Genomic DNA, 14,551 nt, shown 5'->3' with positions numbered 1-14,551 from the left:
AAAACTAGATCTTGATTATTAACTGGCATAATATATTTTACAATACAAAATGCTAAATATAGTACGAATGACAAACGTATAATATGAAAATATCACGTAATATAACTTAATTATGTAAATCTCTATAATATTATTTGAGAAGTCAGTTTCCTATGTGTCGCGCTTACGTTAACTCTCACGAGGATTCATTACATTGATACCCTTAATGAATTAAAAATATTACATTTAATACCTATTATTTTTTAAATTTCCCTTTTAAAATTTTCCATACAACCTATATATTTTTTGTCGGCCATATAACATATATATTAAAAAGGAAAATTTGTAAATTTTAAAAATCAACTTTAAAAACGAAAATAAATGTATATATAATATGATTTCATTAAAAAAGAAAATTTCAAAAGATAATAGTATTCTATTTTAAAAATATTTTTAAATAACATAAATTATAATTTTGAAGTAATAAATACTTACTTTATATCTATTGTTTCTTAGATGACAAATATATTTGCATATAATGTGATTTCATAAAAGTAAATTTCAGAAAGATAATCTTGATATTAGAAAAATAAATATTATTTATTTTAAAACATAATTTCAAACAATACAAATTATATATCTATCTATAATATAATTTGCGAAGTCAATTTCCTATGTGTCACACTCACGTTATTTCTCACGATAGTTGATTACACGGATAACTTTAATGAATTAAAAATATTACATTTAAATACTATTATTTTTTAGTTTTCTTTTTTAAATTCTTCATATAACATATATATTAAAAAGGAAAAAAATATAAAATTTTAAAAATCGAATTTAAAAACAAAAATATATGTATATATAATATGATTTCATTAAAAAGGAAATTTCACATTATAGTAATATTCTATTTAAAAAAAAAGATAACATAAAATATACTTTTGAAGTAATAAAATACTTACTTTATATCTATTGTTACTTATATGAAAAATAAATACATTTGTATATAATGTGATTTCATAAAAACAATTTCAGAAAGATAATTTTGATATTAGAAAAAGATTTTTTTTTATTTTAAAACATAATATTAAACAATACAGAATATATATTTTCAAAGTAATATAAATATTTTGATATATCTATCTAATTTCTTAGATGATTACATAAAATAATTAAGTAACATAAACTAATCAACCTTATTATTATATTAAAATTAAGGAAAACAACAACCAACCTAAATGCAAATAAGAAAATTAATCAAATTTTTAATATATTTAGAATAAAAAATATTATAGTTGAATTCAGAGAAACAAATACAATCCAATATACCTAAATGATAACTAAATCGACTAGATATAACATATCTAAAATCATATGTTTAATTAAAGTAATGTAGTATTATTAATATAAATTATGCATAAAATTTATAAATTAAATTTATAATTAAAGTATATAGCAATCAACTATCATAATATATTTATTTTATAAATATTTATGCCCGTGCATGAGCACGGGAAAATCAGCTAGTGATAAATAGACAATAGTCACGTCGTTTCAGGATTTATATATTTTCTTTAAAAGATTAAAAAATTTCAGACCAAACAAAATAATTACACAATTAGCTTTACTTGAAAGAGTTAAAAGACAACTACGAAAATTGACGGGACGGTGCAAAACTGTCTGAATGTAATGTCGAGACAAATGTTATGTTTGCAAAGATACTGCCATTACCTTAGTGATATTGCTAATAATGAATAAATAAATAAAAATAGAGAATTATATGCCTTAAATGAAATTTTAGCTCTTTGGCCCTTTTGATGATTAATATAACAATTTGGAAAAAAAAAAGAAATTTTAGCTGTAGCAGATGGCAGTATTGTAATTAGTAATGTCAGGAGGGGTCAGATCGAATATATATTATATTGTTGTGTCTGTGTGCAAATTAAAATCCGCACAATCAAGAGCCATCCCACCTTCCAAAGGAGATGTGTCTCTGACTTGTAGTTTGTTATTCCCTCTCTCGGGATGTATTTGGCTTTGTAGCTTGCTTCCTCTTGTACTGGAGAAAAAAAGGAGTGGAGTGATGATGAAAATAAAATTGGTTACTCTAATGAGATTGGTTTTATATTCGGATGTACCCCATGTTTTCCTTTTGAATCAATCTGACTTTGCAGTCAATTCTTATAATCTATACTTTACAGAACCTTATTAATGGGCTCTATAAGTATATCTTAATGGGGCATCATTTAATAAGAGAAGCTAAAAAGGAAATGTGCTGGTTTATGGATCATGTATGAACATTACCCAACAAAAATTAAAATATATGTACTAAGCACTAGAAGACAATGTATGTAAATAAACAAGCGTGTACACATATGATGATACAGTATATGCATTTGCCAACTTGATATTTATATGTATATCCAAGTCAAACAATATCTTCGAAATCACATTTCTAGACTTCTTTTATACTCGCGATTAGTTTCATATTCATTAACATTATGGTCACTGAACAACTGCTATGTTTTTTATATTAATTTTCCTTATGTTCTAGTAACCTCATCTTTCAATAATTTCAAAGTGGATAATATCAGGTCCAACTCCAGGTGCAAGAACTAAAATTAATAACGGACTATTAAGATAACTTGTACTTTTAATGTTCGTGGTATAAAAATTCTGCGATTATACAAACGCTGTAGCTTTGGAGTAAATTAAAAGAAATAAAGTGTTCAATACAAAGCAGTCTTGTACATATATGTATCATATTTATTTAGCAAAAAGTATATGTACTGTATTTCACATGATAAGATACATAACTGATGTGAAAAGAAGCATAGGTAATTTACCAGAATTTACGTGTACATGATGATGCAAAATATCTGTAATCAAATTCAAAAATTTGTCACCAATTTCATTTGCCTAATAACTAATACTCCTGATTTTTCGTTGACGAGGGGCGGCTGAGTTAGTTAATGACAAATTGACTCTAAAGCTAACTATAACTCTTTTATTACATATCTTTATTATATGGATGGGTGCTCACATCACTGTAGTCTGTACCTAAAGCGTTTAACCGGTCAAATCTGTAACACCAACCAAAAAAAATCTCTCCTTTTGCATAGATAGATTCCCTCTTCGTTTCCCCTCTCTGATATTCCGTTCAACGCTCAGGCTAATAGACTCCGTCATCGTCCAGGTAAAAATAAAATTTAAAAAAAATCCTCTGTTTCTGAGTTTTATCTTGATCCGGTCACTGAATTCCGGCGAAAGGTCTCGACTTTACCAACCACTCTGATCTCTGTTTCTATCTTCAGGGGATCTTACAGTGTCTTTGGAAGATCTTCCAGAGAAGAAGAAGGAAGAAAAGTGTCTCGATCAGGGGCTGTTGATGTGGGGTTTTGCGCTGAGCAGTTGAAGTTGTGTCTTTTTGTGTGTGTGTGTGTGTGTGTCTTCATAAAGGATCAAGTTTATGTGTGGTTGATGGTTGCGTATGTCTCTGTATGTAGTAGATTCGTGTTCTAGAGCTTACGATGGGTGGTTGCGTAAGTTCTAGACATAATAATAATAATAATCGAAGAAAGTCTACAGTAGTGAAAGAGTCACCGGTGAAACGTTCATTGCGGTTTGATACGTCGAGGAGGATAGATGATTGGATCCAACCTCAAGTTGTCTTTGATAGATCAAGTAGCAGGAGGAGAGACGCCAAAGATAATAAGTTCACTGAATCCGAAATCATGTTGAGCAGCTCCGATAGGTATTACTACGATCATCAGGTTGAGAAGATACCTGAGTTAGCTGATCATGACCAAGAACTGAGAAGCGGGGCCTCGAGTGCTGCTTTGAAACCACCAGATTTGGAGATTGATCTAAAGGTCGTAGAACCGAAGAAGCTAGATAGATGGAATAGCCTTGACTCCAGAGTTCGGTTGACTGAGTTCGAAAAGTTGAGTTCCAAAAGGCTGTCTGATCATCATCATCATCAGATTGACAAGGAACAAGCTCTTGTTCCTCGGGAGTTAACTAAGAACCTGAGTGTTTCTCCTGTTCCAAAGGACACAGAGTTGAAGCAAATCTCAGCAGGTTGGCCTACATGGCTAGTCTCCGTTGCTGGTGAGGCATTAGTTGATTGGGCTCCACGTCGAGCAAGTACCTTCGAGAAACTCGAGAAAGTAAGTTTCTTTCTTTTGATCCATAGTTCTGTTTACTACAAACTTAAACTTATTTCCATTTGGATGCAGATTGGGCAAGGAACGTATAGCAGCGTCTACAGAGCACGTGACCTCATCCACAACAACAAGATCGTCGCCCTCAAAAAAGTCCGGTTCGATCTCAACGACATGGAAAGCGTCAAGTTCATGGCGAGAGAGATCATAGTAATGAGACGTCTCGATCATCCCAACGTCCTCAAACTCCAAGGACTCATCACCGCCCCTCTTTCCTCCTCCCTCTACTTAGTCTTCGACTACATGGATCATGACCTCTTAGGCCTCTCTTCCCTCCCCGGTCTCAACTTCACAGAGCCTCAGGTACTAATACTATACTACTCTTAAAAAGTGTAGAGTGTGTCTTTTAATAATGTCTCTATGTTGTTGTTGTGTTAGGTCAAGTGTTACATGAGACAACTACTAAGCGGGCTTGAACATTGTCACAGCCGTGGTGTGCTTCATCGCGATATTAAAGGATCAAACCTTTTGATTGATGGTAATGGAGTTTTGAAGATAGCTGATTTCGGTTTAGCGACGTTTTTCGACAAGGATAAAACTGTTCCGTTGACTAGCCATGTTGTCACTCTTTGGTACCGACCACCAGAGCTTTTGCTTGGAGCCTCTCGTTACGGTGTTGGTGTTGATCTATGGAGCACAGGTTGCATCTTAGGTGAGTTGTACGCTGGTAAACCGATCCTACCTGGCAAAACCGAAGTAGAACAGTTGCATAAGATCTTCAAGCTGTGTGGTTCACCAACGGAAGGTTACTGGAGAAAACATGAGTTACCACCGTCTTCAGCTGGATTCAGAAGCGCTGTTCCTTATAGAAGGAAGTTATCAGAGACGTATAAGGAGTTTCCCGAGAGTGTTCTTTTGCTTCTGGAGACGTTGCTCTCCGTAGATCCTGATCACCGTAGCTCTGCGAGTAGTGCACTTGAGAGTGAGGTAACTTTGTTCTTTATGTTTTTACTTTCCCGAGAGTGTTCTTGTGATGATGGAAGTATTTTCCTTTTTTGTTGTTGTTGTCAGTACTTTAAAACCAAGCCGTTTGCTTGTGATCCGTCTTGTCTACCAAAGTATCCACCTAGTAAAGAGATTGATGCTAAATTGCGGGATGAAGAGAAAAGGCAACGACCTGAGAAACAAGAAAGGCAAGACTCTCTGGGGAGAAGATCACACGAGAGAAAAGCTATCCCACCACCGATCAGAGCAAACCACTCTCTATCAATGTCAATGGATGTAAGTAAACTCTATAATAAGGTCTTTTAACTTTCAAAGGTCACAAAGCAAATCACTCTTTGTGTGTGTGTGTGTGTGGCAAAATGCAGAGACCATACCTAGATTTGAAGAGCAGAAACGAGAGTTTCAAGTCGTTTAAGGAAGAAAGGACTTCTCATGTCCCCCCAGTTCCTGATTATCCAAATATGCAAACTAGAAACAATCAAAGCAATGAGAGAGTTTCATACTCGGGTCCATTGATGAGCAACGGGAAGATGGGTAAGTCAACAATGTATGTGAAGGAGAATGCACCTCCTCCTAGATATCCTCCATCTAGAGTAAACCCGAGGGTTTTGTCAGGCTCAGTCTCCTCCAAGGCGTTATTAGATCAGCCAGTTACTAATCAAAGAAGAAGGGATAGACGAGCGTACAATAGAGCTGATACTATGGATAGTAGACATATGACGATACCAATCGACCCATCTTGGGTTAGTTTAATGATCTCTCTGTTTTTGACCCATCTATCTTGGGATACTAGTTTATGAACTTATATCACTTACACATTACTGTGTTTATTTTGTGTGTACAGTATGATCCTAGTGATAGCAAGATTTACACGTCCGGAAGACCGTTGTTGGAACAGCCAAGCAGAGTGGATCAGATGCTTGAGGAACATGACAGACAGATCCAGGAATTTAATAGACAAACACAGAAGGCGCGAGAAGGCAAAACTGGCACATGATGTAAACGAATCATCAAACTAGACACTGGACTTTGTACTTGGAAGCTACAGTTGAGTAAGGTTTAAGATCTGTCATTAGAATTTCTGTTGGTTCATATATTTGTGACTATACCATATGTTAGTCACACTTGGCTTAAGCTGCCGATTGTTTGATTAGTTTCTTGTATTTAAGATGTGTAATTATAGAGACTGATCTGTGTAAATTACATAGTGAGATTGTCCTTCACATATGATAAAAAGATTTCCGAGTGTCTATGGCTATGGTATGAATGTAATACAAGTGTTGTACGATAATCATAATCTCATTGCCGCTTAACCAACTTCCTGATTGTCTCAAGTACAGATATCATTCATCCAATCTCATTGCCGCTTAGATAAACTAAATTATCTTAAATTCAAATTTCTTTCAAGAATGATATAACAAAAACATAAAGTGTTTAAAGGATTTGCAAAACATAAAACTATTAGAAAACAAAACTGAAGATCAGAATATTAGAAGTCATTCTCATACACATTAATGTGTCAGAAGGTGTCCTAAGATTTTAACTGATTTATCATCACTTCTCCAGTTTTACCATCATCAAATAATACCAAAACCGAATTGAATCAAAACACACAAGATTTGTCAAGGACAAGAAAATTTTCAACACAACCGATGAAATAAATCAAAAGATAATCAGCAAAATAAAAAGAAACGAACTCTAAGGAAAAATTAGGAAGCAACTAAGAATCAGAAAGAACGTAGCGAGTTGAAATTTTTATCGATCATAAGATCATCACCTATGCACAACTTTCATCACTTTCTTCAAAAAAAAAGCCCTTTGAAAACCAAATAAACGACTGATAAAAAACTGAAAATATCAAAAATTCATTGGTGACGAATAGAACTTGGCGTCTAATCTTATCTGGGAATCTTACAGAGAGATGGAAGTATATAAAGGAGATGAACATGAAACCCTAAACCTAAAAGACATGTTCGGACAAAAGTACAATATGGGCTTTGTTTTTGATTGGATATGAACAAGAAACACAAAGGGGCATGTTAGGACAAAAGTACGGATTAGGCCTTAGTTAGATTCAGCCCATTTGTGCAAACGATGCCGTTTCACCCGGAAACTGTTCTTTTGACCACTTTCTTTTTCTTTTACTTTTGCAAACCAGACCTCATATTTTCTAATAACTAGAATAAAAGCCAAGTAGGTTCCTAAATTTTCAATTTTCTCTCTCGCAAGGCAATCCGATTACACACTTTCAAACAGACTTTAAAGACAATCATCAAGTATCAGCAGACTTCCTGATTTAGATTTGACAAATGAAATTGTTTATAAGATGCACATACACATGTATGTGTTCTCACTTCTTACATATCAAAAGGCAAACCAAACAAAATTGTACATATAGACCTCACTACTTGGCTACCTTCTCTGTGCCTTGAATCTTGAAACCGGTTTTGATGGTTGAGACCCTGAAGGCTGCTTGCATATTAAATAAACAAACAAAAACGTGCAAAGTAAGAATCGTATTTTCAGCATTGTGAGTGTCGTATGGTAGAAACATACCTGCATTTTGCCGTGTGTGTTGGTTTCTAGATTATGAAAGTGCTCTACGATCGATCCAGTAAAAGCCTGCAACGGTTTGGACCAGAGATATTTAACGAGCTTAAATGAAAACATCAAATCTGCCTCAACAACTATACTACTAGCAAACATTTGAGGGAGAGAGATATGTAACCTTGTTAGTATCAAACTTAGGCTCCGGTTTCTGTATAGGTGACTGCACCAAAAAAAAAAAAGTTGATACGATCATTTGTGAGATTCTAGTTAAAAGTTTATGTTTTGTTTGTAGCAAAACTTATCTATTGAGTTCTAAGTAGAGTATAGCTTAAGAGTATAAGATCGATATGTACCTCTATCTTTTGTGGAACTACAGTACTGGAACTTGCTTTTGCTCTGGAAACAGCGGATGCTGTTGCTTGAAAGTCTCTCCATGTTTCAGCGTTTTGCTGGGGGATTCCGCCACGTGGTTGATCTTCTGGTGATAAAAATAACATATATATGTTGGTTAGAGAAATGGAAGATTAGTCAATCTTGATTCGATAGTGAAGTCAAACTTTCTGATGTCTGAAACTGCTTTTGGATCAAAGAGCTAAACCTTTTTGGAGATACTGTGGCTCCGGTCCAACAGAAGAGCTATGACCAGACACCTTGTCAAGAACAGATCCAATCCTATTGTCGTCTGGTTTATCTCCGAGACCCTTCACAATGTCCTGCTCGCTCTCCTCCACATCATGTTCCTTACTTCCATCATCCTCATCCTCACCCTCCTCCTGTTCTTCTTCCATTTCAAGCTCGTTCAACTTGGCCATGATTCGAGCAAATTCATCGTCTTTATCTTCACCTTCTCCAGCCTCTCCTCCAGTATGACCAGAAGACTCTTCTTTCTTAACACCTGGAGTAAGCACAGTTGCAGAAGAATCTTCTTCTTCTTCATCATCTTCATACTCTTCTCTTATCTCAAGAAGCCCTTCCTATTAAAGAAACACCAACTTAAGATGCATATGCAGAATTTTTTTTAAAAAAGGATAAAACCACCAAACAGAAACATACCGATACTTCTGAAGCAGTTTTAGCAAAGAAAGAAGCCTCCGTTTGAAAATCATCAATCTCAGCTTTAAGAGAATGAATCTGAGACTGTAGAGTCTTGTCTCTTCTCCTCAAAACATCAACTGTCTGCTTCGATGTTCTGTCCGTATAATAATTCTCTCCCAAAAACACCTTAATATCAAACAATCACACAAAAGACAAACCCTTTGCTTAATTAAACGAACTTCAAAAACTAAGATTCTAGAAGCTCTTACCAAACACTCGTTGGTGTGAATCAATCGACCTGGAAAAAATGCTTTTTTACCGAAAGGAACCTGTGTACATAAAAAGATTCATCATCAAAAATAGAGTTAGTGTTGAAAGAGTGAAAACACTCGCCATGATGTTGTGATGGAGTTGATCGGGGAGCTTCTTGACGAGGCTGATGAGATTGTCGTTCTCGTCGACGAACTGTTGAAGACGATTCATCTCTTCCCGCTTCTCTCTGATTCTCTCCTCGACGAAGCTAGCTGCTTTCCGTGCCTCCTCCTCTGAGAACAACGACCCTAACGGCGTCACTGTTCCTTTCGTCTGCGGCGGCGCCATTCCGGCAAGGGTTAGAGCAAACAGACGATTGCAGAGAGGGAGAGAAGGAGAAAAAAAATAATCGAGAGGGAAGTGAGTCTACACAAAAAGGCTTTATATTTTGAACTTCATGGGCCGATATGTTATGGCCCATATATGTTTCTAAATATAAATATTCCACCGGGTATCTATACTATTGCAGAAGCATATTGGTATTTTTACTCTTTTTACCCTTACTAAAAAATCTTTTTTTTGTATTCATTAAGGGTATTGTAGATATTCTGCGCCGGTTTCCGAATTCAATTTCGGTCTGTGATTATTTCCATATTTGATACTATATTGTTTTAGTATTTTTTTCAACCGGTCATGTTTGAATCTGTGTCGTTTTTTAAACTATTTAATGGTTTGATTTTAAACCGTTTTTTCCTAAATACAATCTCATCTACTATTGATTATTTTCTGATTTGAAATGATAATAGGGTTGAATATTGTCGAACATAACTAAAGTTTTTGGTGAAGTCGTTTGGTTAGACTGGTAAGTTATTTAAATTCAATAATAGCAATGCCGATCATTTTTTAAGATTTTAGTTAATTCTAAAATTATTAATTTTGACAACAATCATTATCATTTAAAACAATTTTGAAAAAAATATAAATATATTTTAAACAAATATCCAACTTATGATCACCGAATTTGTCTTATCATTAAAAAAAATCTCAATATTAAAAATATCGGGGTACCAACCGGTAACCTGTTCAATGGCAGGTCCGAGTCGGGTTTCAAAACACCGATCAAAACTATAAAACTGTTATATTGATTTATATTTAAAATATCTAATTCATAATTCAAAATTGGAAACCTAAAAACATTTACAATATAGTTTTAACCGAAAATAAACTCGGATATAAAATACATATATGAAACGGGTTATATAAATGCATATACAAGACAGATTATATAAATGTGATTATATAAAATTTTCACCAAAAATAAACCCGCGCTTTGGAAGCGCGGATCAAAATCTAGTGAAAGATTATTTTTGAATGAATGGTCAGAGGTGGACGTTGGATAGATGTTCGGGGGTTCAGATCGGATATTTCAGATTTTCGGGTATTTTGGTATGGGTATAGAATTCGTTCGGATATTTATGTATTTCGATTCGGGTTCGAGTGTTTTTAATTCGAGTTCGATTATTTTTCAAATATTTAGTTTTTGAAGAAAAAAGTCAACTTTTAAGTTCTTTTTGTTAAAAATTTAGATTTTGATTAACTGATTTTTTTAATAGATAAAATGATAAATAGATTTGAACGTAACATTTCAAAAATAAATAAACATTAATTTGGCTATTATTTTTAGAATATGGATGTAACTGAAACAAAAAAACTCTATATTTATTTTAAATGAATATCAGATCATTTTTTCATAATTATATGTATATTATATGATTTTAAAGTATTTATGTATAACATCAATATAAATATTTTAAATAAAATGAGAGATGTAAACTAGAAATATAAGGGTACATACACATATGTTGGGTTATCTTTAGATATCCATTCGGGTTTGGATATCTAATATCTCTTAAATCAATATCTGTTCAATATATGTTCACGTATTTTTACTAGCACGATTCAGATTTCAATTCGGATTTTCGGATCGGGTTCAGATACACGTTCGGATATCGGATAATATACCACCCCTACAAAGGGTTATGTACTTATGTGTATAAGTTGTATCATTGCTAAAATTTTGGGTACCCCACTGACAAATTTTTAAGTTGCATCATTAATCTTGATCATTTATTAGATTATGATGCGTAATATAGTTTACACACACATGCGTCACATGTAATGCAAAGATTGGAAATAATGCAACTGGGTTGGCAAGTAGGATTATTAACACACAAGAAGATGGCCGAGGACATGTGCGATGTTTTAATTCAACACCCCAGTTCATTACATCTTCGGATCCAAATCAACTATTTCGTCACTACACTAAACAATTCCCAAATCTATTTATATAATAAGCTTGAAAGGAATATATGTGTTGCCCTCACAAAGTTTTAATAAGTTATAGGTAATAAGCTTTAATAAATAGCAGTATTTTTTGATAAATTGTTAACTTAGAAAACCTAAAATTTAGTTACAATAGACTGAGTTAAAAGCTTGTATAATAAAATTATTTTGTTTGAATCATTTGTTTGTTACTAAAAATGTCTCCCAATGCATTTATCAACAAGCTAAAGGATCTATGAATAAGAGTATGAATAGGAACTTCTAACCATGTGATATGTGAGGAAAAAAATACAATATAGGGACAAATCTAGAAAAAAAAAAAAACAATACCAAATCTCAAATTATAGTTTCTTACTTAAAATGATGTTATATTGATTTATTCTAAACGACGTCGTTCAAAATCATTAGTAAAATATATCGGTCAACGTATTTGCGAGTTAAGTAATATTTACTGTTTGACGACTAATGCGATGTTAGTCAAAGTAGATTTAGTCTTAAATACTAAATCTGGAGAGTTATTTTGAATTGTTTTCAAATTTGGATTGAACTGAAAATTGTCTTATTGAACAGATATAGAAAAGTATCATTGCTTTGCTTGGATTGAAAAGAAAAACACCATTATGGGTCTCAAATAAGTATGTGATTAGGAGAAAAACAAGAATGAAAAAGGTTAGGCTGTAGAGGGCAATATTAAAATTGTTTTAAAATAAATGTATTATAAATAAATGAAAAAAACAGAGGAAGAGGTGAAGAAAAGTCTCTCCGTTTTCTTCGTCAGCCTTCCTTCTTCTCTCGTCTCTCCATTGGCAGTCACCGAACCAAAATCAAAACCACCACCGAGAGAGAGAAAGGTTAAAGCTTTGTCTGTTTCTCTGTATCTCTCTCCTTTTCTTTCTCTTCAGAGAAGCACAGGTCACTTGTATCAACAAACCATCAAACAATGCCTGCTCTGAACAACGTTTCCGCCGCCGAGAAAGAAGACGAGCAACTTGGTCGTAGTACCACACAAGGTGAGGAGAAAGAAGAAGATCCAGACCGCATGGATGTGGTGATGGACGAAGAAGAAGAAGAAGGTAAAGGTTTCGTTTCTAGTTGCATATTACTCTCGTGGATACGTATGTGATAATATATGCGTGAATATGTGTATATGTATAACGTGAAAGTGATCGATTTCTTTGATCAAATACAGATTCCCAGGAGAGAATCAAATCTCTTACATCAGAAGAGCAATCAGAATCAGAGTAACAACAATTCTCTATCCTTTGCTGCTCGTTTCTCTGCACCTAATATTTAGCTCTCATTACCAGATTTGAATTTTTTTTTGTTTGATGGGTTTGAGACGGAACAAGTGTTTCTATGATATCCTTAGTTCTACATCCTAGAAACTGATCCGATGCATTGTGTGGTTCTTGTTTGCATGGTATACTCAGTATCATGTTTTTCACTCAAATATCACGTTTTATAGCTCAAGAGCCATACGTTTGATCACTAGTAGTAGGGTAGGGGAGTATGACATTGTGTAGATTGATTATCTTCCCTCAGACCTAAGCTTCTTAACATGATTATGAAATCGATCCGATGCATTGTACTGGTTCTTGCATGCATGACATAGTTACTGTCGTGTTTTTTTACAGATACCACAAAGTTTACAGCTCAAGTGGCATTTTAATTAGGTTTGATCTCTAGTACGTGAGTATGACATTGTGTAGATTAATCTTGAAATGATTTGATCTTCTCATTTGACTTAAGCTACATGTGTTAATTATGAGTCTCTTTTTAGCTTAACAAAGGCAATGGTAGTTGTCATCATCTCTGACTTTTGATGAATTATTTGCAGATTTGTGGAAAGTGTTGAGCTAGAGGATATCCGTAAGTACGTGCAGTGTCCGATATGTTTAGGTACTTGCCCTTCTTACAAAATTTATATTTCAAATTCAATAAGCTTTAGCTACTCTTGCCATCCCCCATTAGTGTCAGTGTTGACTGTCTAACCAATGCTGTAACTTTTTTTGTTCTTACATTGTCAACTTTTTTCATACTCTTGTTTTTTTTTTCGTTATTGCAGGAATTATAAGGAAAACAAGGACTGTCATGGGATGTCTCCATCGGTTTTGTCAAGAATGCATTGATAAGTCAATGAGATTTGGGTATTCTTTCTATTTACATGTTTATTATATATTAGGGGAGCTTGTTGTGAGTTTTATTAATTGGCAAAAGTGCATTTTCAGGAACCATGAGTGTCCTGCTTGTAGAAAACATTGTGCTAGCAGACGTTCGTTAAGACCAGACCCAAAATTCGATGCTTTTATTGCAGCTACATTCGGAAATATCGATAGTAATGAGGAGCAGGTGAATGATGAAGCATCTACACTTTTCTATTTTTCTCCTTTAAAATCATTTTAGATTATAGAGAGAACAGTTTACTAATATGAGAGATTGTTTTCATTTTTTGTTCAGGATTTAGCTTTTGATGAAGATGAATTCGCTCGTAATAAGCAGGTCAGAACCCGAGGGTTTGCCTCTTAAGACACTCACTTAAGTACATTTAATGCTTCTATTACAGTTTGTGCTTCTATGGCTGCTGTTTTGTAGATTCAAGCATCTATAGCTCAAGTATCGCTACGACAATCTGAGGCCCTTGTGAAAAGAAAGTCTTTAGATGCACCAGGGGTCTTACCAAGATCACAGCCTAGTGGTACTGGCTCCAGAAGGAGGAGGAGGAACTGCAGAAACATGGAACAGGATGATGATGATGGTGATAGCAACAGAGGCAAAGGTTCTTCTTCAGCTGAGCCTTCTGCAGAAATACTGCCGAGAAAACGAAAAAGACGTTCTGCACCTCGTCCTACAGCTCACCCTTCTTCTTTATGTCCAGACAACAATGATAACTGCGCTAATAATGTAACAGAGGAGGCGCATCATAGAGACATCAGAGGAACATTATCACATGGGCTTGGATGGGGAAGAGGCGGCAGAAGGAGTAACGCAAGGCAAGGAAATAATAACCAAGTAGCTAGTAGTAGTAGCAAGAGTGTCAGGAATGCTCGCTTGAACAGACTTGTGGAGTATCTTGGTAGATTAGAGAGTAACAGTGTCTAGGTAAGAAAAGAAAATGCATTTTCTCGACATGTGTCTAAAGACTAGACATGATAATGTTTTAATTTTTGTAAAAACTTAAATCTGTTTTGCAGTTGAATATTTATGTTGTTAAGCTTATCTAA

General features: G+C 34.3%; 3 protein-coding genes and 2 non-coding genes across 6 annotated transcripts; 2 read left to right on the top strand and 3 right to left on the bottom strand.

Moving 5' to 3' along the window:
* The first annotated feature begins 3,019 nt into the window (after positions 1-3,019).
* LOC130501384 (probable serine/threonine-protein kinase At1g54610) lies at positions 3,020-6,400 on the top strand. Its single transcript, XM_056996280.1, has 7 exons — positions 3,020-3,178; positions 3,297-4,151; positions 4,221-4,508; positions 4,584-5,132; positions 5,217-5,426; positions 5,516-5,893; positions 5,995-6,400. The coding sequence occupies exons 2-7, from the start codon at positions 3,513-3,515 to the stop codon at positions 6,145-6,147; spliced, it is 2,217 nt and encodes a 738-aa protein (XP_056852260.1). The 5' UTR covers positions 3,020-3,178; positions 3,297-3,512; the 3' UTR covers positions 6,148-6,400.
* Positions 6,401-6,624: 224 nt separating this feature from the next.
* On the bottom strand, positions 6,625-6,716 carry LOC130501387 (small nucleolar RNA snoR31/Z110/Z27). Its single transcript, XR_008939641.1, has one exon. It is a non-coding gene; the product is annotated as a small nucleolar RNA snoR31/Z110/Z27 (small nucleolar RNA).
* Positions 6,717-6,870: 154 nt separating this feature from the next.
* Positions 6,871-6,955, bottom strand: LOC130501388 (small nucleolar RNA R32/R81/Z41). The gene has a single exon (XR_008939642.1). It is a non-coding gene; the product is annotated as a small nucleolar RNA R32/R81/Z41 (small nucleolar RNA).
* Positions 6,956-7,346: 391 nt separating this feature from the next.
* Positions 7,347-9,386, bottom strand: LOC108822926 (uncharacterized). Of its 2 annotated transcripts, none has more exons than XM_056996281.1 (8): positions 9,129-9,386; positions 9,005-9,064; positions 8,754-8,921; positions 8,299-8,674; positions 8,054-8,178; positions 7,879-7,920; positions 7,707-7,772; positions 7,347-7,619 (listed from the first exon to the last, which is right to left on the bottom strand). In XM_056996281.1, the coding sequence occupies exons 1-8, from the start codon at positions 9,333-9,335 to the stop codon at positions 7,563-7,565; spliced, it is 1,101 nt and encodes a 366-aa protein (XP_056852261.1). In that variant the 5' UTR covers positions 9,336-9,386; the 3' UTR covers positions 7,347-7,562. The 2 variants fall into 2 exon arrangements, with proteins under 2 accessions (XP_056852261.1, XP_056852262.1); XM_056996282.1 differs by having other exon boundaries at positions 8,054-8,175.
* Positions 9,387-12,006: 2,620 nt separating this feature from the next.
* LOC108822992 (putative E3 ubiquitin-protein ligase RING1b) lies at positions 12,007-14,520 on the top strand. The gene is made up of 7 exons (XM_018596212.2): positions 12,007-12,403; positions 12,520-12,571; positions 13,168-13,229; positions 13,396-13,477; positions 13,559-13,679; positions 13,788-13,829; positions 13,923-14,520. Exons 1-7 carry the CDS (start codon positions 12,271-12,273, stop codon positions 14,427-14,429), a joined length of 999 nt encoding a protein of 332 aa, XP_018451714.2. The 5' UTR covers positions 12,007-12,270; the 3' UTR covers positions 14,430-14,520.
* The last annotated feature ends 31 nt before the right edge of the window (positions 14,521-14,551 follow it).

Source organism: Raphanus sativus, unplaced genomic scaffold, assembly GCF_000801105.2.
Source record: "Raphanus sativus cultivar WK10039 unplaced genomic scaffold, ASM80110v3 Scaffold0180, whole genome shotgun sequence".
Taxonomy (NCBI): domain Eukaryota; kingdom Viridiplantae; phylum Streptophyta; class Magnoliopsida; order Brassicales; family Brassicaceae; genus Raphanus; species Raphanus sativus.
This window is presented reverse-complemented; position numbering and strand designations above follow the sequence as displayed.